Consider the following 25,924-nt stretch of genomic DNA (forward strand, 5'->3'; position numbering starts at 1 on the left):
GTCTTTAAATTATTACTTGGATATTACACTTTCAGAAAAATATAAGCATGTGGAAAGTTTAATGCACGTTTTTTTTTCGGGTATCAGAAGAATACATCCTTAAGAGAAGTGAAAGCGCAGAGTACACTTATATGTTGTCTAGGAAGCATTTACCTACCAGCGAACATAGAAGACATGATATTATACGGTAAATTTGAGAAATATTAACTTCAAATATGTGTTTTAGGACCTCTAAAGCACGAAACTAACCTTTTACTACCACTTCACATAATTCCGTTATAATCAACTTCTCATATCCTGTGGGATAAACAGTCCCATCCAATCGTTCGTTGTAAAATATAACATAAGAGCCATGTCCATAACAGGTTGTTGCGAAGTCAAGGGGAGGTAACTGTGGCCCGTCTTTATAACACAAGTGACCCTCTTGTTTGTTGGCAGTATTCGAAAGATATAGAGAAAACCCCGCAAAACGCCCTTTTTGCCTTTTTTCTACAATGAAAAAAAAATGTGTCTGTAGCTGAACCCATTCACTTACTGTTAAAACTAGAGGGTGGTTTCTGCAGAGTATGATAAATTACATTTGCAAGTAAAATTTTTATATTACTCATAGAAAGTTATCAAGGCTGAGTATTCATAAAATAGTTTTTCCATTGTGTCATCAACTAATTTCGAGAATTTTCACTCATGTAGAGACGTTACCGTTACCGATGAAGGGCTTCAAATTTTTACCTTTACTCGGTATCAAAATAAGATTAAATAAATACACACGCGATACAGGTTGAAAATAACTAATTTAAGGTAAGCCTTTTTTTAGAGAATTTTTATTTTTGGTCAATTTAGCATGGAAATTTTCTTTCAAAAACACCGCAAGTGTTTTGGTTGCATTTTGATCGATGTAGGGTATGCCATTTTACCTTTATTTTGTGCATTTGTGTGAAAATTGAGAGCGAGAAGTCATGTAAAAAGGATTTTCATCTTCTTTTTTTTATTTCGGGGGTATAAGTTAGTCAAATATGTACATTGGTTTACGTGCTTATAATAACATTTCCAATACAAATCGAGGTACGTAATACTCAAATATGAATTACATAGTGAAGTTTTCACTATTTCATTAATGAAATGACTGAAATAAATGGAGTGTTCAATTGCGGCTTGGGCACTCTTGTCTTAATTCTTGTGAATATAATTCCTCATCGGACATTAATGTTTCATAAAAATTGTAGCAACTTCCTTTTTCATTATACTATAGGATAGACAGGATAGATTTCCCCTTCTGTTGTCTATTTCATTTTTTTTAAAGCGCTTTTCTTATTACCTCATCTGATTGGTTCTAAACAATATGTCACGTGACAGGGAAAAAAAACTTAATAATCCCCTGTCTTCTTTCTTTTCTTTCAGTTATTTTATCTGAGATACTTATTTCTCATGGCAATAACTTTTTCTAATACTCATCTTTGATTAAATTATGTGTTAAAAAATGAACACGAATTTTAGTTATTTTCAATACTGTATAATCATATTGTGTTATCTAGACAATAACAGGTTGCTTTTAGTTTACCTCGATTGTTTCTGTAGATAAACAATTAAAGCATGAATATTTTGAAGATAATTCTATTCACGCAAGAGGGCAATGTTGGATTTTTTTTAAATAATCATATAACCGTGACATTCAATGACATTTAGCACAAAACTCCGCAATCACATATAACTCAGTTATAGCGAAAGGAGATGTCACTTGAACACATGCAGTCTTGGTTGTTTTTCACGTGTCGGAGATGGTCCAAGATTTAGGTTGCGATCGGACAAGGAATAATTGATAGATAATTTTTTTTACCCAGAAAGCAGTTACAACTGTTACAGCTTTTACCCCCCCCCCCCCCCCCACCCATGAAGTCGCTAAGGAATGGTAAAATACTGATGACTTGGTGAAATTAAACGATCAATAGTTAACTTCTTTCATAAGCTGTATTCCTGAAATTATCACTGTCTCTGCTAAAATGTTGGAGACATATTCTGCAAATATGTATGAATGATTAAAGAAAAGATTTTTTTTTTAAAAAAGAGAGATTTTTAACCGAAATTTTAAACATTTTTACCATAACATAATTTAAACATTCTTTCATGAATTTGATTTAATGCACAAGATGAATGTGAAAGCGATTCAGGACGCCTAATTGGATACGATATATAGACAGTCCTTTGTTTACACATGGCATATTATCTTGTGTGTGAAATGTGTTTCCGTATAATTTGATTTATTTACAGATTGTTCATGTTTGTCGTGTTGATGTGGAATCATTATAAATTCCCGAATTCTGATATTTAACAATACTGTTGTGTTGGGTATGAACATGAAGAAAATGCAAATATTTTTAACATTATGAAAAATATAAAGCAAAACGAACGCATTTTTTTGGTGCAAATCATGAAATATAGTAAGCTCCACGGGTATTTGTTGTCCTGAGCGCATTAATCCTGTCGCCCAAATTCTTACTTGGCTAGTGATACCTTTAGAAAACATTTGTATCTAGATGAAAGTCAACTTGGCAACATGCACCATCCCATTGTTTTAGTTTCATTAGGTGATTACACCGCCTATACCCGATTTCGCGAATTCAAAAATACCTTAATATCGGGTAATATACGCGATTTCACGGATAATACCCAGTTTGAGTATTCTCTCCAACCAGTTAAATTCATTCTGTAACGAAATACTTAGTGTAAAGCACAAGAGATATGTCCTAGTGATTCTTAAATTTGAATCTAATGCAAAATCTTATCTATACCTTTATTAGAAAGGGCACTGGATTTAATACCATGTTCCTCTAAAATAAAATGAAAAAAACTTACCATATTGTTTCTCGTAAGTCCTAAACAAAACCCTGATGCTGTACACACTGTACACATCTCCCAGATTCACATACCACCACACTGTTTTATATGTTGAGTGAAGACCGATGTATTCAGTCCTCATACAAGTACTGATGTCTCTGTCTACTGCATTACTTGCCAAGCAGGCCGATACAGGTTTACAGGCAAAAGACGAACTTTGTTCTGATCTCTTACCATACGACAAGTCATCTTCAAAAATAAAACATATTTATGATTATTAAATTTTGCTTGTTGCTGTTAATATATTGCACAAAAAATTCATGTCGTCTAACCTGTGTTGCTATACATCCGAGAAAAATCTTTTGTTATTACATTTGAAATAATTAATCTTTTGTTGTTACATTTAACATAATCAATCTATTGTTGTTACGTTTAACATAATCAATCTTTTGTTGTTACATTTAACATAATCAATTTCTGTTTTTACATTTAATATAATCAATCTATTGCTTTTACATTTAACATAATCATTTTTTTTTGTTACATTTAACATAATCAATTTTTTGTTGTTACATTTAATATAATCAATCTCTTGTTGTTACATTCAATATAATCAATCTTTTCTTGTTACATTTAATTAACATGATCAATGTTTTGTTGTTACATTTAATATAATCAATTAATCTTTTGTTATTACATTTAACATAATCAATCTATTGTTGTTACATATAACATTATCAATCTTTTGTTGCTATGTTTAACATAATCAAGATAGTGCTGTTTCATTTAACATAATCAGGATAGTGTTGTTAAATCTAGGATTTGTACAATTTGAAAACAGTTTTGAAGGTGATTTTTTCTTAATATTTAATTTTATAGCAATTAATGATAAAGAATCAAGTCAATGCATATCATAAATTTCCTATTGACTTGAATAACAAACAAGGAAAATCATTACCTAAATTAATTTCTTCTATATAGGTAATGCATGCTCTTGTTTTTTTTTTTCAGAAGTAATAACGGTAATCGTTGAAAACTCATTTAGTATATTTTAGTTTATTCATGCACCTCCCTAGTGCTAGTACCTAAGTTATATATGTTAATTGTGAATTTATATAAAACAATCATCATTCATCTCTAAAAACGTCTTCAAATAAGAATATGATTTTCTTGAATTAAACTGAAGATTTAGGTTGTAAGGAAGGGAATAAATAAAAAGTAAAATGTCCAGTCAGATTCTGTACAATGTTATATCTAATTTTAAATCTTGAAGCACAGTTGTGTTGACATCTAATCTAAGTTGGCCTGCGAAATTTAGATATATTGACGACGTTTTGTCAATGATTAATGTTAATTTTTATTCTTATGTGGATTAGATATATACTGCTGAGCTTGAGATAATATATATCACATTGTCTGACACATCTGTTTCATATTTGGATACTTTACTTGTAAAAGATGTTGATCTTAATCTTACAACCAAGCTCTATTATAAACGTGATGACTTTAACTTTTCTATTGTCAACTTCCCTTACTAATGCAGCATTATACCTCCATCACCTGCATACGGAGTTTACACATCAATCGATTCGATACGCAAGATTTCTAATACGAGGTAAAGTATTTACAAAAAAGTTGATGAAACACAAATATTAGCAGTCTCAATTAAAGTCATTATTTTGTAAGTTCTTTGGTCGATACAATTACCTTGTAAGCAAATACAATTTATCATTGACTTTTCCTACTAATTGTTAGTCCATTATTTAAACTGAATTGAACACGTATTTTCCTGTTATTTCCGGAACATGACAAGAAGCACACGGCGGGTTTTACCGGGCGGCATGGGATGCTCACTCTTCCATGACACCTGATCCAACATCTGATGTTTTAAAGGTCCGTTTTTCTCTGCTCCTATTTGTATTGTGTGAGGACTTTTGATCTTGAGTACTGTTCGTTACCTCCATATATATTTGTCGATGCTTCTTATTAAATCCCTTGAATCTGAAATTTTACTGTCAATGACGGATTGACGTGGTCTTTGAACATATCTAGATTAACCTTTTCTCCCAATAAAAAGGTATAATTCTTCTGGATTGTCACAAAACATTAGGGGAGAAATAGAGTAAGCATTAAAATATGTGATCTAGGAACTCGGTTAACAAAATGATGTACTTTTATGAACTGTGATATTTCTTCACCTACATGTACCTTGTTTATAAAAATTTAAAAAGAAGAAAAGTTGGGGAGGGAAGCATTTCAGAATAAAGTAATTAAAATAAAATATCAAGTTGACCTACAATAATAAATGATCTCTTTTGATAAGCGGATACCTGTCCATTTTGGAAAATGTTAGTTTATCTTTATTACATCTACTTAAAACGTCGTAGATTAAAAATGCAATGACTGATATTTTATTTAGATTCATGTAGGTAGATTATTTGAATTTATCTATAAATTTTATTCTATTTTTTGTTTTGAAAACTTACCATATTCGTAAGAAAAAGAAAAACTTGATAGAATTAATATCCACAAAACCATCCTTAAATTGTTTGTGACTTCGTTTCATTGATCAAAATAAACAAAGTCTTACAGGAAATTAAAGGTTATGTGAACCAAACAAAATAGAACCTGCTGCGCAACTTAAACTCTTGATCAAACTTACGTACGACTTAACTATAAACCTATTTTAAATTATCGTTACGAGTAGCACCAATTTCTTAGTGAATATTAAAGCATATTAAAATTGATAATTTGAGAATGGCGTATAATCTTCCGATCCCTAGAATTTACATATCTTCGACGTTTTAGACACCAACATTGTAGAAAGGGAACTTCGTTACACTTATAAAGAAAAAACAAGAAATCTCTGACGAGACTGTAGTTTTACTGGATTGTACTTATAACAAAGGATGATTAAAAGGAAGACTTGAAACTTTGAAACAGCAAATGAAAATATATTTTTGCAAAGTGACTCAAAATTGTCATAGGTATTTGGCAAAACTAAAATAATATTCCTGAAAAGAAAATCATCTTAATGATGCATGATATATTTATAGCTTGTATGTTGTTCAGTTAACCAAATGGAAAAATTGTACCAAAGTGCTCTCTGGAATGAGATTAATAACCCTGCCAACTTATAAGGGCTTAGACAAAGATTTTAATTTAAAATTTTGTCAAGTATTTTGTTTGATATCATGATTTTTCACGCGAAAATATAAATAAAAAAAACTCATCTTATCTAAAAAAAAAAAAAAAAAAAAAAAAACTACGAAGATTCAAAAAATGGAAGGCGTTTTGATGGCTAAAAAAACCAAGTTTTAACTCAATGTAAATTAAAAGAAATATTTTATTATTTGAAGTATATAATCTTCATATAATCAATATATGGTTAAGCAGAGGTAATTCAATTTGTCATTTTTGTCATAAAATTGTTTTTTTGCAATATCAGTTACAAAGTAAAGGTAACATATATTTTTTAAAACTTCATTTTGCAAATATTATCTGTGTGAAATCTCGAGAATTATTGCAAATAATTGAATGCAATGAAATAAAGAAATTCCAAAAAAAAAAAGCATGAACGAAAAGCATTCAAAACAATACATATGTGTACCGCAATAATTTGATTATTGATCCTATATAACATTGATATCGTTTGAATAAGGGAAACGCCTTTTAAAATTTTATTATTGCTAGGAATTATTTTAGCGACTTTAAAATGACCAGTAAGCAAGCTATTACAAATAAATCGCAAATAGTTTCCAGCGATATTCTTTTTTATCGATATCAGCACCGCTAATAACGCCAAAATTAAACAATCGCTAAAAAGTATGCTTAAACGGTAGTGCTGCATACGTTCCATCAGGAATGTAAATGTTATTGACTTATGGACATCGCGAAATTCTTCCTCGTGCTTTGGGGGTAGACATATCTTTTTGCTTTATCCGCAGCACATCCAATTATATAGGAATATTTTTCGTTCTTTTTTGGGAGGAATTTCTTTCTTTCATGGCATTCAATTATTTTCAATAACTTACGCATCGGCTTTTATCTTTCAAACTACATTTCTAGACTTCGGAGGTTTTAAACAATGCCATTGTGCACGTTCAAATTCAATATAATGAGGGGATATATATTGGATATTCTCAAAACAAAAGAAAAATTTTGCTCAAGTGAGCTTTTTGGAATACAATTTGTCTGTCCGTCAGTTTGTAACTTTTAATATTTCCGATTTCTTCTCCAAAACCATTGTGTCAATTTTAATCAAACTTGCCGGAAGCATCCTTGGGTGAAGGGAATTAATGTTTATTCAAATGCAAAAACCAAGCACTATTTCAAGAGGAGATAAGTAATGGTGAAAATTTGGTTAATTTAAAAATCTTCTTTTAAAGAACCACTAGGTCGGGAAAGATGAAACTAATGGAGAAGCATCCTCAGATTGTGTACATTCAAGTTTGTTCAAATCATGACCCCGAGAGGTAGGGTTAAGACCACAATGGACGATAAAATATTTTTCAAAGGAGTACATAGGGAAAATCTTTTGAAATTTTCTTCTCAAGAACACACAGCCATGATTGGTCATATTTATAAAGAAGCATCCTTAGTGTAAAATTAAGTTTGTTGAAATCGTGACCCCCGAGAAGGGTATGCCTACAATGGACGATTTTTTTTCCATAGTAATACATACATTTAAAAATCTTCTCAAGAACAACACATCCATGATTGGTCATATTTATTTGAAAGCATCTTTAGGTAGTGTAGATTTAAATTTGTTGACATCATGACCTCCAGGGATAGAGTTAGGCCAAAATTAAAAAAGAGGCCCAGGGGCCACATCGCTCACCTGAGCATATCAGCTAGGAAAAAACACAAATCTGATCAGAATTGAAAAGTTTACTGAGGGGGTGGGGTGGGTGGGCCTGGATTCTAATACTACTTGAGAATGCCTCCATATCAATTCTGCATATAAATGACATAGTTACTGAATTTGTCACACTTTATCACTGGAATAATTTTCTTCGTGAAACTAAATGGTGAATTCACAGGCCACAGGATCATGAAACAGACTTAGACTTAAGTCAAATTTTCAGATGAATGTAAAATATTTATTAATTATTGAATTGATTTCAAATTTTACAAATAACGACACTTGCATGTAAATCATTTTTGAAAGATATTTCAAATTTTATCTCCTTGGCCTCAACAACATTTAAATACAACATGAAGATTTTGACTTAAGCTTAAGATCTTTCATGATCCTGGCGCCAGGAGAACTAACCTAAGTAGTGTCGCATCTGCCAGACGGCTTCTACAGGCGTATCTAATTGGAAAAATTGAAATAAAGTCCGATTTAACACATATAGATCTTTATTGATAGAGCTCACGGTAGAAATAAGCGACAAAACATTGACAAATTAATCACGGAGTCAAGTCTGAGAACAATATATATAATTAGCATCAAAAAGTAGATACATAATGCATAGCGCTTACTATAAAAATTCCAATAGTCTGGAGTTATAAACTGAAATAATAAAACAAATCACATTAAAGAATGTTTGCACTTAGTGTAAAAACCCATGTAATTTGCGCAAAAATAAAGTATAGAAAGTAGCCTAAAGAGATTAATAAAACAATTCTTTTAGGTCTATATCGCAACTTTGCAAAATTACAGTTAAGTAAAAATAAAGAACAAGGCTGTGTTTTGTAAGAGGGGTCACGGCAATTCACAAATCTCCATTGTTATTCAAAGTTATTCCGATCTTTAAAGCTGTAATACATGGTGAGCGCATTCTTGCCAAAATTTCTCAAAAGGACAAAAAGTGAAGAACTGTTGAAAATTTAACATGTTTAAGGGGGAAATTTGGGTAAGCCTGCGCTCGGGGTAAACTTTCTGAAAAAAAGTACAAAACGCCGACCGTTCTCTACGAAAGCCCAGAAGGCTCATTCGAGATTCGAGTTTCAAAGTACGAGATTCGAAATTCGAGATTCGAAATTCGAGTTTCGAGATTCAAGATCCAAACTAACCAATCAGAAGCGAGTTTCAAAGTACGAGATTCGAAATTCGAGATTCGAAATTCGAGATTCGAAATTCAAGATCCAAACTAGCCAATCAAAAGCGGGTTCAACATTTGATTACTCCCCTTTATTCTGTTTTTACTATGAAGAAATCGTTGAAAATAATTATAACAAATGGGTCATTTAATTATATTACAATGCAAGAAAGAGTGTTATATATATTAGAAGGAAATTTTAATAATTATTGGATTTTTGATCAGAAAAATATACTTCAATCTAAAATATAGCTTCTTAAATATTAAAAAAAATTACTTATATCATGAGTATATATATTTATTTGTATTGTCTTCTAAACTTAATTTTTATGTATTTTCCTGCATAGGAAAACCAAATGTACTTGTGGACAGGGCACCCCCCCCCCTCTCGATATTCAACCCCAGGGCTTATTGGACTTTTTTCACAACATATATCTAATACACTTATTCATCGTGTGTTCAATGCCAAAAAAAATAGTAAAAACCCAGAATAATCGCTCAACACAAATATACCCTACTATACATTATAAGTTTGTTTACGTTGTACACCCGCTGCTATTTCTAGGTTTAAAACCATGCATTTATTTTAACTTAAAATGTTGATTAAAATTAACTGTCTCTACATATATTTCTGTCTTAGTCCATGCTATCGGATTGACTCTGCATCTCGTAATAATCCCATATTTTCTCCTTAAATGACACCTCTCTTGTATAGTGGGGAGGGGTAATGTATAATTTTTTTTTTGGTTAAACGATTATTCTGGGGGTTTTACGCCCGTGATGTTTTCGTATTGTACACATTAATAAGTGTAATAAATATGATTTGTTAAAAAAAATTGTCCAGTAAGCCCTGGTATTGAATATCGAGGGGGGGGGGGGGGTTCTGTCCACAAGTACCTGTGGTTTTCCTATGCGCGGAAATACAAAAAAAAAATAAGTGTAGAAGATAATACAAAAATATATATACTCCTGATATATGTAATCTATTTAATATTTAAGAAGCTATAATATAAATTGAAGTATATCTTGCTGCAAAAATCCAATAATTATTTAAATTTCCTTCTAATATATATAAAACACTCTTTTTTGCATTGTAATTTAATCAAATGACCCATTGGTTATAATTATTTTAAACGATTTCTTGATAGTAAAAACATAATAAAGGGGAGTAATCAAATGTTGAATCCGCTTTTGATTGGTTAGTTTGGATCTTGAATCTCGAAACTCGTATTTCGAATCTCGAATTTCGAATCTCGTATTTTGAATCTCGAATCTCGAATGAGCCTTCTGGGCTTTCGTAGTTTTCCACACTATTTACGGGTATTTACATGTCAATGACCTCATAGTGACCTGTTTAGTATTCAGATTTATCAGTGATTTGCAGACTCAGATAACTTTGTGAATTCAAAAAAAAGTATATAAACCACGTGGCTGAAGCTCCGATTAACATTCCGTCGAAAAGCGACCAACTTATACCGTTACATTTTTTTATGTCACTGGTTACATGTACATTTTCAAAAAATCAACATCGATTTTTTTTCTGCCAAGTATTTAAGTAGGGTAATGGAATATTAAATTGGACAAAATGTAAATAAATGATATCTTATTTTTAGTCCTTGGATTTAGGGGACACGTTTGGAGACTCAAAGAGTTTCAGAGAGTCCCAATTCTCGCAACAGCATTATTTTTCAAAGTGTTTTTTATGTAAAGATATAGACACATGATAGAAGTACGTCTAGATGGTTTAACACTGGAAATTGCTTACTTGGACCAGAAAAGTAACAACTAACAAAAATTTAAAACAAGTAAAAAAAAAAAAGAACAAACAAACAATTACACATGCAAATAATTAAATTATTTTAGTGATAGAATATCACTACATGCAGCATCGCAAAAAATAATTCTGTACACCATTATATCTACATGTACTGTATCTACTGTACTTTAAATAGCACAGAGAGAGAGAGAGAGATTTTAAAAAATCTATACGTTACTAATCTTTTAGAAAATACAGAAGAAGTTATTCTTAAATATGATTTTTGCCGTGTTTATAGACAAGTAGGATTCCTTTATCAGTTTATTTAAGTGTTTTAAGTTTCCACCTAGAAACGACCAAAAATTGGGGGGAATAAATTTAGGAAGGGATCAGTACATGTGCATCTCAAAGATCGGCACCCCTATTTAAAAAAAAAACTGACCTAATCAATTAATCATTGAAAAGTTCCTTGTATTTACTTTCCTGTATATTTTGTATTATATCCCATAAGACATTATAACTGGCTATTTCATGTATTTTTATTCCATCTATATAAATTAATGCCCCGCCTACTACGAATATTATTGTGTCACAATTAAAACCCAACTCGGACAAGCGCAACATTTCGTAATTAAAATCCATTTTAAATTACTTGAAATAAAACTAATGCGCCGTTTTCAATGAAAATTTTTGCAAGTTATGTACCACACAGACAACAAAATATTGGTTTAGTTTAAAATAATTAAGATTTGAATTAATTAGATAATGTTAGAGGGGTACGAAAAAGGGGCCACGGCACTATGTTTAAGTGGAAAAATTCTTTTAAATATGCGAGAAACATTGTTTATATTTGATCGAGCTTAGCTAACTTCTCAGACTGGAGAGCTCCGTTTAAAATTAAGAATTACTATTTAATTCGTACAAAATGTAATTCTGTTCATAAATTTTAAACTTTAAATGTAACATATAACTTCTTGAGAAAATACTTGAGAAAAAGATTTTTATATATTTTTAAAATATTTTGTTCGTATAAATTACTTTGTAATAATTTGATTTTGTTTATTTTTTGCCTCTCATTGGTTGATTTCCAAAAAGGAACGCAAAACATTTTTTATAATCTGGTTTGGTATTGGGACACACCCCCTTGACGACCAGCTTAATCATCTTATCCATGCAATCCCCTCATTTACAGTCCTCGGAATCCATGGAAAATTCAAGATTCAATAACTGTGTCTTTAACTTCAAACACTAACTCGATCCTACCTCATGTAAACACACATCATGGCTGCTAGATCTATGTATCAGTTATTACCTCCTCTCGCTTTACATCACTTCCGTTACTACGGTTGTATTATTGCGCGGTAAATTTGAACTCGTAAAAAGCAACACAATTCTACATCCAAAGTTGTTTAATTGTTTTAAAATTAAATTATAAGGAATGACTCTAATTTCTTGGCAAAATTATCGAGTATAATCTGGTTTGGGTCAGTTTACGCTCTTTTATAATCCGCTTCGCGGATTATAAAGTAAACTGACCCAAAGCAGATTATACTCGATAATTTGGCTAAGAATTAGAGTCATTCCTTATAATTTAATTATCCCAATTGTTTCCCTCCCTACCCCAAAGGGTACTATTGATTTGAACAAATTTAAATCTTCAATAAATGAGGATGCTTGCATGTCAATATGACTTAACATAGTTTTTCTGTTATTGAATTTTTTCCATTTATTTTTATATGTAAAAATTTGATTCACCATTGAGACCCTTCCCTACCCTTTGAGGTGATGATTTGAACAAATTGAATTCTATACTACCTGAGGATGCTTCCATATGAATATCACTAATCATGGCTTTGCTATTCTATAGAAAAGATTTTTAAAAATATATTTTAATGTAAAACTTCCCCCATTTTGGCCTCATCCTATCCCTGGGGGTTATGATTTGAAAAAAAAACTAGAATCGACTCTACGGTGGATGATTCCATATAGATATCATTAATCATGGCTTTGCAGTACTTGAGAAGAATTTTTTTAAAAGATTCCCCCATATATTCCTATGTAAAATATGATGTGGCCCCACCATACCCCGGGGGTCATGATTTGAACAAACGTGAATGTACACTACATGAGGATGATTCAACATGAGTTTCATCTTTCCTGTCCCTATTGATCTTGAGAAGATTTTTAAAGATTTTTCCTATATATCCCCATGTAAAACTTCGATTGGCCATTGTGGCCCGACCCTTGCCCCGGGGGTCATGATTTGAACAAATTTCAATCTACGCTACCTGAGGATGATTCCACATGAGTTTCATTTTTCTTGGCCCAGTGGTTCTTGAGAAGACGATTTCTTAAGAATTTAATTTATGTTTCACTAATTCATAACTATTTCCCCTTGAAAGAGGGCGTGGGCCTTCATTTGAACAAACTTGAATCCCTTTTACGTTAGGATACTTTGTATCAAGTTTAATTGAATTTAGCCCAGTGGTTCTTGAGAAGAAATGAAAATGTGAAAAGTTTACAACGACGACGACTACTACAACTCATGACGTAGTTCTAACACTGTTTTTTAAGGCAAGAAATACGGTGTGATTCATTGTTATACAATTCCTTGTTAACTAACTATTTACTTTTCTTATAACTTAGTGTACTTAAACTAGATTAGTTTGTCTAATTTCAAATTGTTTTCTTTTAGGATACCATATTAATCCGAAAAATTAGATTGATAAATGGAAAGATACCAAACAAATAACCTTTTTTTCATATTTTTGATGCATTGCACTAGGCTTTGGAAAATAAAAACACTGTAAAAATTAAATGATTATAGCTTAATTAGTGGTTAACTTAAGAAATAAAGTCCGCGTTTTCAGGAATGTTGAAGGATAACCTCCGAGGTCTAGAAATGTAATTTGAAAAATACGCGTTAGCCGAGGCTTTTATATTTCAAACAACATTTCGAGACCGAGGAGGTGGTTTTCCTGCAACATTCACGACCACAAGGACTTTTTCTATTCTACTAAGATCGCTAAAATTTGGCTGATCGTTTCCTTTAAAGGGAAACGAATTAGGTGACATGTCTCGATTACGCCGTTCCATTTAACACCAGAGGGAAAATTTGTTTGCTTACTTATGCATGGAATGCAGACGATTTCTGCTTTCGTTGCAATAAAAATAGTCTTTTTAAATTACAAATTTGATCGTAGTATATTTATTGATTAATTTAAATGAACATACAATAACAAAATTATGTTTCTGTATTACTGCTTTATTGGGACTAAAGTCAGTTGTTTAAATGTCTTTTTTTTAGTTTAAAATATATTTTTTTTTCAATTGGAACGTTGTTTAAAAGTGTGGGGAGATCCGTGGAATAGCCCCTCTTAGCTATGAATACCGACATTCATCAGCAACTTTATGAAATTTACGGTGTTTATACTGCAAAAAACGACACATCGATGTGATCTAAACAAGTATTTCATTGCACAACCAAACATGCATTTGAATTGTTCAGATTTGATACGTGTTTCTGTTCTGATAATGTTTTGATGGCGTTCGTGATTCATTGGAGAATAATGTCCGCGGCTTTTATTTGATCTCGGCAATAATCATCGTAGAACATTTGATAAACTATTTTTAATCATATTCCTCTACACCTTTTCTGGTTAAAAAAGAATGAGGGAATCTTTTGCAAATATTTCCTTTCGTATACTATTGTTTTGTACTTGTATATAGTAAGATATCTCTATTTCAAGACATTCTATGTCTAAGTCATGAAAAAAATAATGTTTGAAAGAGGCCAAAAGCTTTTTCATTGTGCGTAAGCTGAAACTTATGTGGGAGCATCCTCAGGTAGTGTAGATTCAAGTTGTTAAAATTATGACCCCGGGGGTAGGGCGGGGCCACAATGGCCGACCAAAGTTTTACATAGACACATATAGGACAATTCTTTAAAAAACATCTTCTCAAGAATAACAAAGCCATGATTGGTACTACTTCTGGATTTAAACTTTTCAATAACAAACGAATTTCTACTTTTTCCTATAGCCACAGTGCTCAGGTGAGCGATGTGGCCCATGGGCCTCTTGTTTGCCGTTTATCACATACTGTAAGTGGCTTTTATCCGAATTTGTTAACGTTGTTCTTAAGGAGGACCAGTCGCGTTTTGTTTTAATTTCACGCGTTAAAAAATTAATTCAAAGCTCGAATAAAAATTGAACCATTTTCAAAAACTAGTGAGAATATGCCATTACTTTTCCGAAAAAAATTTAATCGCGAACATAGTGAAAGTAAGATCATCGTGATTTCCCCCAATCAACAGTGCATGTGCGTTTCCAATTTCTTATAAACGCTGATGGCTGTTGATTATACATCTAAAAAGTATTTCCTGCTCTGTCTGTATAAATGTCTTCCTCATTTTTTTCAGTTGGGTGGTTTACACTTCTTCCAGTTATAATTTTGGCATTTTTTTATACCACTATTTTTGTTGACATGAATTTTGTCCAAGAAAGTTATATTAAACATTCTCAATTTTGCATTTTCAATAGAAAAAATACCAAACTTGATTAAAAATAAAGGACACTTTTTATCTTCTCATTTAAATATAACAAATCTATCCCAAACACTGTTTCCCTTACGAAAATTTTCATCCTTCACTGAATTTTTCTTCAATGCACATTTCAGTTGAATTGAAGACATGCCTCTTTAATTCTTAGGATGCTGGTGTTTTACGACCCGACATTTTCGGCCGTTATAAATTTACAGAAAATGTAAGAATTTTCCCCGAAAGGCTCGACAGTATATAAAAAGATTAGGAGGTAGAGAAAATAAAATGTTCTGAGTGGTAATCACTAGAAAAAAACATTTGCCTACTTTCATCTGCAAGGTCTGAATAAAACATTTTCAATCTAAAGCGCAAATGTACAATAAAACTAATTCATTTTCTATCTAGGCCTCAACAAGCTTCCATAGATGGTCACAAAGTGCACATTTACACAATATCAATTTTTCAAAATGTCCGAAAAAAATTCTCCTTCAGAATTATACAGTCAATCTGATTGGTTTAGAGAATGTCACGTGAGGTGAGATAATTCATAATGTCTCCCTTACGTGCAGGGTTACAACTGTTGTCACTCTTCAGATGACAATGAAATAGCTTAAGCAAACATGCACAGTTACAACTGTGTTGTCGCCCTTTAAATGAGTGAATTAAGCAAGGTAATTCTTATTTATAATTATACATTCACATTTGCTAAATATTTGGGATCGGTAAACAAAAAACTAACGATGACGTCAAAGTTGTCTGTTGGCATATTTTGAAAGTATGGAATCAGAGCAGAGTAGGAGAACACAAGAGATTGATTACTATTTTCTACACTATTTTATAATTTAGATTCTTCCGTATTATAAACAGTTATGGACTGTTTAGACGGGAGACATCACCAATTATGTAGTAGTAGTAGTAGTAGTAGTAGTAGTTGTAGTAGTAGTAAATTTAATTTAAAGTCGGACTACATACACATAACAAAGAACATGAGCTATAAAGCTCTTTTACCGACTAGAAACATAAAACATATTTATAATAAAATGTTCATATATACACATAGGAGCACAGTTATCACATTAGAGTTCATAAAGACAGAAATTCATTTAAACACAAAAGTGTAACCAAAGACATAGATAAACAGACATTAAAAAGAAAGAAAGAAAAGACAAAACATTTGAGCAACACACAAAGAAAAATAAAAGGAGTCAACATAAGAAAACATCAAGTACTTAAAACAAATTTCATGCACATATAAAAGGAGGAAAATTATCAGACAGTAGGGCTGTCACCCGCGGGCGCAAGAGCCCTCGGGTGAGAACCCTACTCGGACCTGATAATTGGTTATGTCTCCTTGTAATCAGTCCATAATAATTGCAAAATTCATGAAACATCGTCGATATAACTGAATGTCGTGTTTAAGACTACGTTTCTGAATAAATTACAGGTCAACTCTAACGGAGCAGAAGTAGTGTCTAAAAATTCCAAAAGTTTGTTGAAAGGCCTTGTCTCCAAATGTTTCAGTTATGTACATAATAATGTACTACATTATCCATGAAATATTAACATTCGATGTTTAGGATCAAAGTAATTTTAATAACGTAATTCTGTTGCTGACTAATCACAAGAAACGAAAACTTCTACCATTTGGTTTTTTTTTATTTCTGAAGAATTTGAGAGAAAAAGGCTCAAAATATATTTCATGTGATCCCTGCGCTTTTTTTCTACATTTTATTTGTATGATATCAGCAAACATAAAATAACCTATTAATGTCTGACAACTACCGGGTAGGTAGAACATAAATCAATCGACCATTCAAATCTATTTGTTTTTATAAAACACAATTTCCCGTTATAATATAATTATATTTTATTCGAATATATACCGATAAAAAAAACTAGCATACAATGAATGCGACGAAACTATCATTTAAACAAAGAATTTATACATACCAAATCCAAATGACTTCCAGAACAATTTAGTAAAGAAAATTAAAAGTAAAAGTTTCATGGCGAAACAATATCCGCAAATTGGGGTACTTCAAATTAAGCTAAAAATTAAGTATCATGAATGGGGTGTTCTTCATGTATTTCGTTAATGATAGGTCTGTTGACTTTCTGTAACCATAATCTAAACACGCCTAAGGGCTACACTTTCAGGCAAAAACTAAAGAAGAAATTGTACGTGAATGTCAGTGTGAAATGTAGTAAACGCTTGAGAAGTCAGCAGACTGTACTTGTACAAATTAGAAACTCATGCAGTCAGTACTAATTTTTGCAAACGATTACTGAAGTAAACGCTTTTATTTTTACCTGTATTGATTTTTTTTTGTTTTTGCTTGTAAAAATATTTTTTTTGTGAAAATACGCTTGTAATCAAGTTAAGTATGTTTAGTATTCAAAAGGAATTCCTTTTAGTTTTTTTTTGTTCCATATCATTACAGTTACATTTCCGTTTCATTGTTTGAACAGTGTTTTTTTTTTCTTTTTAGATGTCATGCTACATGTACTTAAAATGAAATAAGGAAATCAATAAGGTATCCAGCGGTTGTCATTTGGATATTTGTAAAGAGACCCGATAAGGAACTATATCCCCAAGAGCTTTCCCAATTGGATTCTCCTTTCTTAATTGTACCGAGCGAAGTCATCGATCATTTAACAAAGAAATGAAGATTAAGTTTCCTTATTTAATATTTGCAATCATCAATGAGCATCTATATAAAAGATAAGACACGAATCAGTATAATTTTTACATGTAAGCATAAATGCATTGATAAAGAATGAAATTTTATGATAAATATCAACATGTATTTTTTCCTATTCAATTAATTTTCAAATTAAACAGCTGTCCATCTCTTTGTTATCTTCTCTAGCTAATGTTATCTTCACTAGCTAATGGTTTCTTATACGATACTCACATAATAAACCTATGGCCTATGCAATGCTCTTTAAAAGAGTGGAGGGTGTTTACATCCCTTTGCCTTCTCATTAGCCAATAAAAATGTCATACTTTAGCGTTACTGTTTACAGAAATCGCAGTCTTCATAGATTTTACGATTTAATATCATAATGAAGTAAATCATAATTCAACGTTTAGGAATTAAAACGGTTGTAAGGCTCTAGTAAGTGCTGTAAATTCCTGGCTGATCTACATTTATGATCTATGGGTGGATTCTTCTGTTGAAGCAAGACTCCAGTTAGTCCAAATTATCAGGCGTTTTCTAGGCTCTTATACGAATTTAATTGTACGTGCAAAAAAAAGTTAGAACAAGTGCCTTACAGAATCTTGAATTTTCGCCGTCACCGACGGGTGTGTAAATACCAACCTGATAGTTTATCAATAACAAAAATGCTTCTGAATCTCATTAAAATAGGTGACAAAAACAATCACTCTCCATTAAAATTCGATATAGGTCTTACACGAATTTAATACACTGTACTGTATACAAGGAAATTTTCGCCCCGCTTTATTTTCGCCTCTATCGCCCTACCCTCATTTGGGCGAATTCAAAGAATACAGTATAATTTCTTAAACAAAACTATGACTGGGCGAATTTAAAACGGGGCAAAATTGTGTCCAAGCGTGAAAGGGCGAAAATAAGACGGGGCGAAAATAACCCTGTATACAGTATGCGCAAAATGAAAACATACCCCAAAAGTCTACTAAAATGTTTTAATTGAACTGTTTATTTTATAACCAATCACAAATAAACAATGTTTGTAAGCACTAAAAGTATTGTTTAACTGCTAAGTATAGCACATTGTGGAAAACCAATACGAGGATTCTGCCCCCATTTGGAAGCGGCAAAATTCCAGCTTTCGTAATGACGCTGGCAAAGAAGATTTACCGGCAGGTACATTATCAACATACCGTAGTAGTTTACAAGTATGGGAAAAAACATATCTAGCTTAAGGGTGTCTTTTTCTTGCGCCTTTACATTCTTTCATGAAAAAACAAACAAAATATAAGACTGTAAATGTTATGTTTCTCTTAAAGAATATGTGTTGGGGGCAAGGAATTGAAAGAGCCAAAACTTACGAAAATGTAATTTGATGTTATTTTGTTACATAATCCGGAAGCGCTATTCGGTAGAGAAAGATGGGGTAAGAGATTGTAGATTCCAGAGCACCAAAGGAATTTAAAATAAAATAAATTGTGGTGGATGATGAAGCGTAAACGATAGTGCAATGACTGCGGTACAACTGATTCGTTGAATTTTAACATCAATTTAACATTTATGTTTGAAATGATATTCGTATAATTATCAACTTGCTTATGAAGATTGTGGGGGGTATTTCAAATAAAAGAATCATGTCTTAATTTTAATTGTTAAATTTAGTGTGATTAAATATAAAATAATTAATTTTTTCGGGGGTACTGGCAGAACCGAAAAAGAACCTTTTCTAGATTTTTTTCCGAATGGGGCATTTGTCTTTAATAAAAATACCCATTGCCGCATAGTGCATTAACTGAAGCATCATCAGCTTCTCAGAGAAGGATGAACACACTTTGGTAAGAATGCAGAATCCCGTCCTGAATGCAGAATTCCCTGACAGACAAAACACAATGTAAGTAAAATCTGTACAGGTGCCTAATATTGAAGATTAACAATTAAGATTTGATTGGCTATTTAATTGAGTAAAGGCGAAGAAGGAATAAATCCGAAATTACGTGATCATGTTTTTTTGTAAGACAATCCTTACAGTCTAGTAAATATTTACCACTTTTGTTACAAGAAATGTGCAGTTTATGCATTTTTCTGTTACCAATACATACATGTATCTTTTGAATATGTTCAGTGCTTTAATACTGAATAACATCTTTCTTTTTCAAGCTTGTCTAGTTCAAGATTTACATAGTTTCCTTCATTTTTAGATATGCGTAATCCTTGATAAGCACAAGCAGCTGTATCTTCTGGTTCATGTAAATCAAAGTTCATGTAGTTTTCTGGTTTATTTGAGTCATTTAACGTTTGATAGGTATGGGATTCATCATTTGGTTGTCTCAATGTATCTGTGCTGTTTATATATATTTGTGAGTGCCTCCTCCTTTCTATCCAGGATCTGAAGATTCCTTTTCTAAAATATTTGATAAAATAACATGTAGTTTTTTTGAGAAGTTGAAGAAAATTTATTGACGAAATCATGAAAAATACAAAGTCAAAATCAATGTAACTAAATATACCGAGTCTTTGGAATAAAATCAAAAACTGATGCAAAAAATACAAACTTATCCTACCGCAATAAAGAAATAGTCAATGCAATAAGTATGGTTACAAAGGCAATTGCACCGAGAACCCCGCCGACGATAGGTGGTTTTGCAGATTTACTGTTCATGTTTAGAAGAAAAGAACCATCACCTGAATAAAAAAAATATTTATCAAAATAAGATACATTTATATGGCCTGAAAAATACTCTATTTATGCAGCAAAATAAAGTTAAACATGTTCCTATAAATCTTACGCAAAATTGTTTTATTTCCTTACTTTGATCACAAATGTCTCCATAATATGATTCTCTACATCCTTCCGTACAACTACCATTGAACTTATCACAAGTACCATTAGCACAGTTGGCACTGCAGGAATGAATGCAATTTTCACCATACGTATGAGGTGGGCATTCTAAAATTGTAAAATCATGTTTCTTTGGAACATATTGAAACATGTCGTAGAATGATATTAGCACCTGCATGTCGAGTTAAAAAAACAATATTCATTCATTCCCAATTAATTGTTCGAAGCTTCTTTTAAAGATATTTCATGGCTTCCTAAACGTCATATAAATTATGAGAAACATAAAGCTTCCAAAAATTTGTTTTATCTGCAGTAATTCAAAGAAAGTGCTCTGTAAATATGAAGTTACTGGCGTTTTACCAAATCTCAAGTAAAAAAAACGTCAAGTAATCCGTTTTGGAATAAACGAAGAGTCAATTCTTTACCTGTACTGCAGATTGGAGAATCCATCCAACCACTTTTACATAAACAGGATCCAACGATATGATTACATATTTCTTTACAATTCTGAGAGCAATTTTTAGAGCAGTTTGCACCGAAGAAACCCTTCACACAAGCTATAATGAAACATTCATTGAAAATATCAGTAATTATAGAAAAGAGATACAAGTATTGTAAAGTAATGTGCATTTAAATTATTTGATAAATCATACACTAAAATTCCATATTACATTTGTTGCATATATTCCCAAGGTAGCCATTTTGACAGCCATTAGGACAAATCCCATCTACGTGGTTACAATGTTCATAATTGGCACAGTGTCCACTACAGCGGTATCTACATCCTTCACCGAACCAGCCATTGGAACACACTGTTAAAACAAACAATGAGAAAAAGTTCACTTAAAGGAAATCCTCAAAATTGTTACTTATATGTTTGAAAAGTTTTGAGGAATCAATTTTAAATAGTATATAGACCTTTATTACAAAAAATTCCTATGTATCCTGGGGTACAACCTGAGTCACAATGCCCTGTTTCCTTGTTACATGTGTTTCCATTTAAACAATGTCCGCTGCAGTTGAAAGCACAGTTAGGGCCATAGCGTCCATAACTGCATGCTGTATTTCATAGTCAAGAAAAATGAAATTACATGTAATGATTAAAACAAAAATCAGAATTCTAAATAATATTAACTCACATTCATTACACATTGTCAGAGTCCATCCTGGAACACAACCTTTATCACAGATTCCAGTCAGGTGGTTACAAGTTTGATCATCCAAACAATGTCCTGAACACCGAAAGTTGCAGTTCTTACCGTATGATCCACTATCACACTCTATTAATGTATGCATAAATATACATTTCAGGATTTGAAAGGACACAAAAATGTAGTAAACTACTGGTCTTGTAAAAGTGACCTTACGTGTTTGACAGAACTGTCCTTTCCATCCAGGCAAACATCCTAGACATGTTCCATTTGTTATATCACATTTATTGTCTTCACAGTGTTTAGAGCAATTATTGTTGCACAATTTACCATATGTTCCCCGTTTACAACCTAAAAATATCATTAATGCATGTAGTACAAAACGTTTGTAACTGTAAATATAAAGAAAAAAAACGGAAATGTGATGTTTTCAAATATTGAAAGACGAAGCAAAAATTAAAGTAAGATAAATACAGATGCATTGAAACACAATTGCAAGTTGTTAACAAAGGTGTCAGGAAAAAGTAGAATTGCGATATCATCTGAGAGTTCTCGGCTTTGATTTATTTTGATAAGTGGGTGTTTCACGAGAGTTTTACAGCTTGTTTGTTGATTAATGTCTCTCTCAAGAATTTGCAACTCATATGGAGACGCCACAACATGTCGGTGGCGAGATTTTGGTTAACGTGTATACTCGATATTTTTAATAATTCATACGTACCCTATTGCTATTTTGTTTCAATCCTGCATGTATATATTATACTTCATTACACTTTATTAAAATATATAAGATCTACTTCTTATTTATTTAGAAAAGAAATGCGGGTGTATAGTCTGAGTATCTTAATAAAGGTTACATCAAAGAACTCATTTACTGTTGTAACGATTATTTTACATAAATTCAGGTGGAGAATAATTTTAAGGACCAAAACTAAAAAAAAAAGTAATAAAAGGGTCAAAAGAAAACCAACAGCCTACTCGATAATCTATTCCCAACAGAAGTAGAACCGCACCTTACATATGATATCTCTAAAGGATAACTCAGTAAATATAAACTGATAATATAATATCAGAAAAATAACATGTCTTAAATCTCAGAATGAAAATTTCCTTTCTTTTATTTAAGTTTGCTCTGTAGCTCCTTGTTTTCTTTAACAATATTTTTGTAAAAATTGTATTCAGTTAAAAGGTGCTTAGATACAGATTTGAAGCTATTAAGTTCAACAGTACGACATTTAACTCTGGACACGACATAGTCCAGACTTTTTACTACCATTTCTAGTTATGATATCAAAAAAATTTTCAAATCACTTGGTGGGATTTCTTAGCAGTATTCCATGGTCTCATTTTGAACTCACAAACATCTCCACTTCTGAAGATATGAAGTCCTGAAACTCAGAATCCCATGGGAGAATGGTGGGATTTTCAGTCCCACCAACTATCCCACCATTCTCCCATGGGAGAAAAAATGTCAGATGGGATATTTTCTCCTGTGGGATTTTTTCTCCCACAAATTTGTTCAAATGGGATGAATCCCACGGATATTGACAATGAATTATTTTCACCAATACATTGTTAAATTAGGAATATATTCTATATATTATGATGAGATATTTGTCATTGTCCTAATTTAAGGGATTTATTCCATGTTTCACAATAAATGGAAGATATAGTTTGATTTTCAATATCCGTGGGATTTATCCCATTTGAAAAAAAATAGTGGGAGAAAAAATCCCACAGGTGAAAAAATCCCATCTGACATTTTTTTCTCTCAATTTATCGGTAGAATATCATGTTCTATGCTCTACTTATTTTACCTTGAAATCATTAGAACCTCGAATTTCAGAATGCGTTTGATTGATAAATCATTGCACTTTTATAAAGAAAACTTTATCCTTAATGCTTTAGAAAAGAAGAAATTTTGTTGTGCGCACGAAATATGTCCAAACCATAGTCCAGAAAGTTCAGAGTAAAAATGTGAGAAGTAAAACCAACTCACTAGTATTGTCAGTTTGTGCTCAGTGATGTGTTCTGAGTTTAATAAATTAAATTGAACATAGCTGGTGATCTGAAACGTAAACATTAACAGTAACAGAGCTCGTGTCCTATTTTCAAAAAAATTAACGTTTCACATGTGTATTCAATGTTTTTAACTCTGGACACTTCACTGAGCACGGAGTGACAATAATATTACCTGTTTGTCGGTGTTGTCTTCTCACATGACTTTTTTTTTATTTTCTGGACAATGTAGTGTATTTTTTCTCATTTATTTACATAACAAAATTTCAAATTTTCTTAAGTACTAAGGATAGAGTTACACTGTAACTTTGTGAAAGTGATTGATTGTATATTGTTTCTGGTCCGTCTCGAGAATTTTTCACTCATATGGAGACGCCACCACTTGACGATGGAGAGCTGCAAATTTTATCCTATACACTGTACTTAGGACCATGTAGCAGGGAGGGATCTTTTTCGTGCCTGCACTTACTGCGACGTGGGACCTCACTGTATACGGTTTTGTGAAAGTGTAAAGATGTTTTAACCATGTCCAGACATCCGTTGTTTCCATGATTTCCCGATAAAATCAATTTCCTTATTATAATGCCCATGTGAAATGCTATAGAAAACTATGACATGATATTATATAGAAAATTTGAGAAAATATTATCTTCAAATCTGTGTTTGAACACCTTTAAAGCAAGAAACCAACCTTCCACTACCACTTCACATAATTCCGTTATAATCAACTTCTCATATCCTGTGGGATAAACAGTTCCATCCAATCGTTCGTTGTAAAATATAACATAAGTGCCATAACCAATACAGGTTGTTGTGAATTCAAGGGGAGGTAACTGTGGCCCGTCTTTATAACACAAGTGACCTTCGTCTTTGTTGACAGTATTAGAAAGATAAAGAGAAAAACCCGCAAAACGCCCTCTTTGCCTATTTTCTACAATGAAAGAAGCTATAACTTTTGATTAATTTCATCAAGATGGCAGGGGGTGGCCATTTTTAGAATATATCGGTCTCTCTCATAGGAAAAGCTACATATGCAGACACAAAAATAATCCAGTTTAAAAAAACTAAAATGTACATGTATGAGTTTTCTTTACCAAATGATAGTTGACAGTTTAAGATATAGTTATCTAAAAAAAAAAAAGTTATATCTGACGATTAATTTATAGAACCCTCTCCCGACTCTTAAATTACTTTCTTTAAACTAGAGCAGCTGTGATTTCTGCAGATAACTTTCATGTCTTGAGCAACCTGAAATGTCCTTCGGCAATATACAATTAAAGTACTATATAATTGAGTGAATCATCAAGTTCCAATTTTCAAAAAGAGCAAGTACATGTATATTTCCCGAGCCTATTTGCATGAAGGACAAAGGATTCTAATACAATGTTCCTTTAAAATAAAATGAAAAAAAAACTAACCATATTGTTTCTGGTAGGTCTTGAACAGAATCCTGATGCTGTACACACTGTACACGTCTCCCAGATTCACATACCACCACACTGTTTTATATGTTGACTGAAGACCGATGCTTTCAGACCTCATACACGTACTGTTGTCTCTATCAACTGCATTTCTTGCCCAGCAGTCCGATACAAAAGGACATGCAAAAGAAGAACTCTGTTCCGATCTCTTATCATACGACAAGTCGTCTTCCATATAAAATATTAATAATAGATTTATCATATATTTTCATCGTCAGTTATACGTGTATCATACAAAACAATGTATCAATAGAGTAGATTTGGAGGTACGTAATATATATTTTCTCCATCATTATATGCTCACTGATTGGCTTAAACTTGATTATATGATTATTGAATAAGAAGTATTATAACAGAATATAGATTTGTTCTACTATTTGACATGTTTCTTTTCTTGATGTTTCTATGAAAATAAATATTTCAATTTTTACTGCTCTAAAATCTAGTGTTCCAAGGAATCTTTGTATCGCTGTCTCTCATGACATTATTAAAGTTATCAATAAAACAGCTATTCAATTTTTTTTAAAAAACCTTTGCCTGCACTAAATATTCAATGGATAGTAAGACTGCGAGAATTAAAAAAA

General features: G+C 31.9%; 2 protein-coding genes across 2 annotated transcripts; both read right to left on the minus strand.

Moving 5' to 3' along the window:
- Nucleotides 1-244: 244 nt before the first annotated feature.
- LOC134262231 (uncharacterized) lies at nucleotides 245-3,180 on the minus strand. The gene is made up of 3 exons (XM_062744609.1): nucleotides 3,165-3,180; nucleotides 2,851-3,081; nucleotides 245-489 (listed from the first exon to the last, which is right to left on the minus strand). The coding sequence occupies exons 1-3, from the start codon at nucleotides 3,178-3,180 to the stop codon at nucleotides 245-247; spliced, it is 492 nt and encodes a 163-aa protein (XP_062600593.1).
- A 16,703-nt stretch (nucleotides 3,181-19,883) lies between these two features.
- On the minus strand, nucleotides 19,884-25,504 carry LOC134262232 (multiple epidermal growth factor-like domains protein 10). The gene is made up of 10 exons (XM_062744610.1): nucleotides 25,278-25,504; nucleotides 24,551-24,790; nucleotides 22,057-22,191; nucleotides 21,829-21,969; nucleotides 21,608-21,748; nucleotides 21,361-21,501; nucleotides 21,115-21,246; nucleotides 20,660-20,797; nucleotides 20,412-20,532; nucleotides 19,884-20,251 (listed from the first exon to the last, which is right to left on the minus strand). The coding sequence occupies exons 1-10, from the start codon at nucleotides 25,399-25,401 to the stop codon at nucleotides 19,969-19,971; spliced, it is 1,596 nt and encodes a 531-aa protein (XP_062600594.1). The 5' UTR covers nucleotides 25,402-25,504; the 3' UTR covers nucleotides 19,884-19,968.
- Nucleotides 25,505-25,924: the final 420 nt, after the last annotated feature.

Source organism: Saccostrea cucullata, unplaced genomic scaffold (assembly GCF_032062105.1).
Source record: "Saccostrea cucullata isolate Sc308-1 unplaced genomic scaffold, CSIRO_AGI_Scuc_v1 ctg1781, whole genome shotgun sequence".
In the NCBI taxonomy this organism is placed as follows: Eukaryota; Metazoa; Mollusca; class Bivalvia; order Ostreida; family Ostreidae; genus Saccostrea; species Saccostrea cuccullata.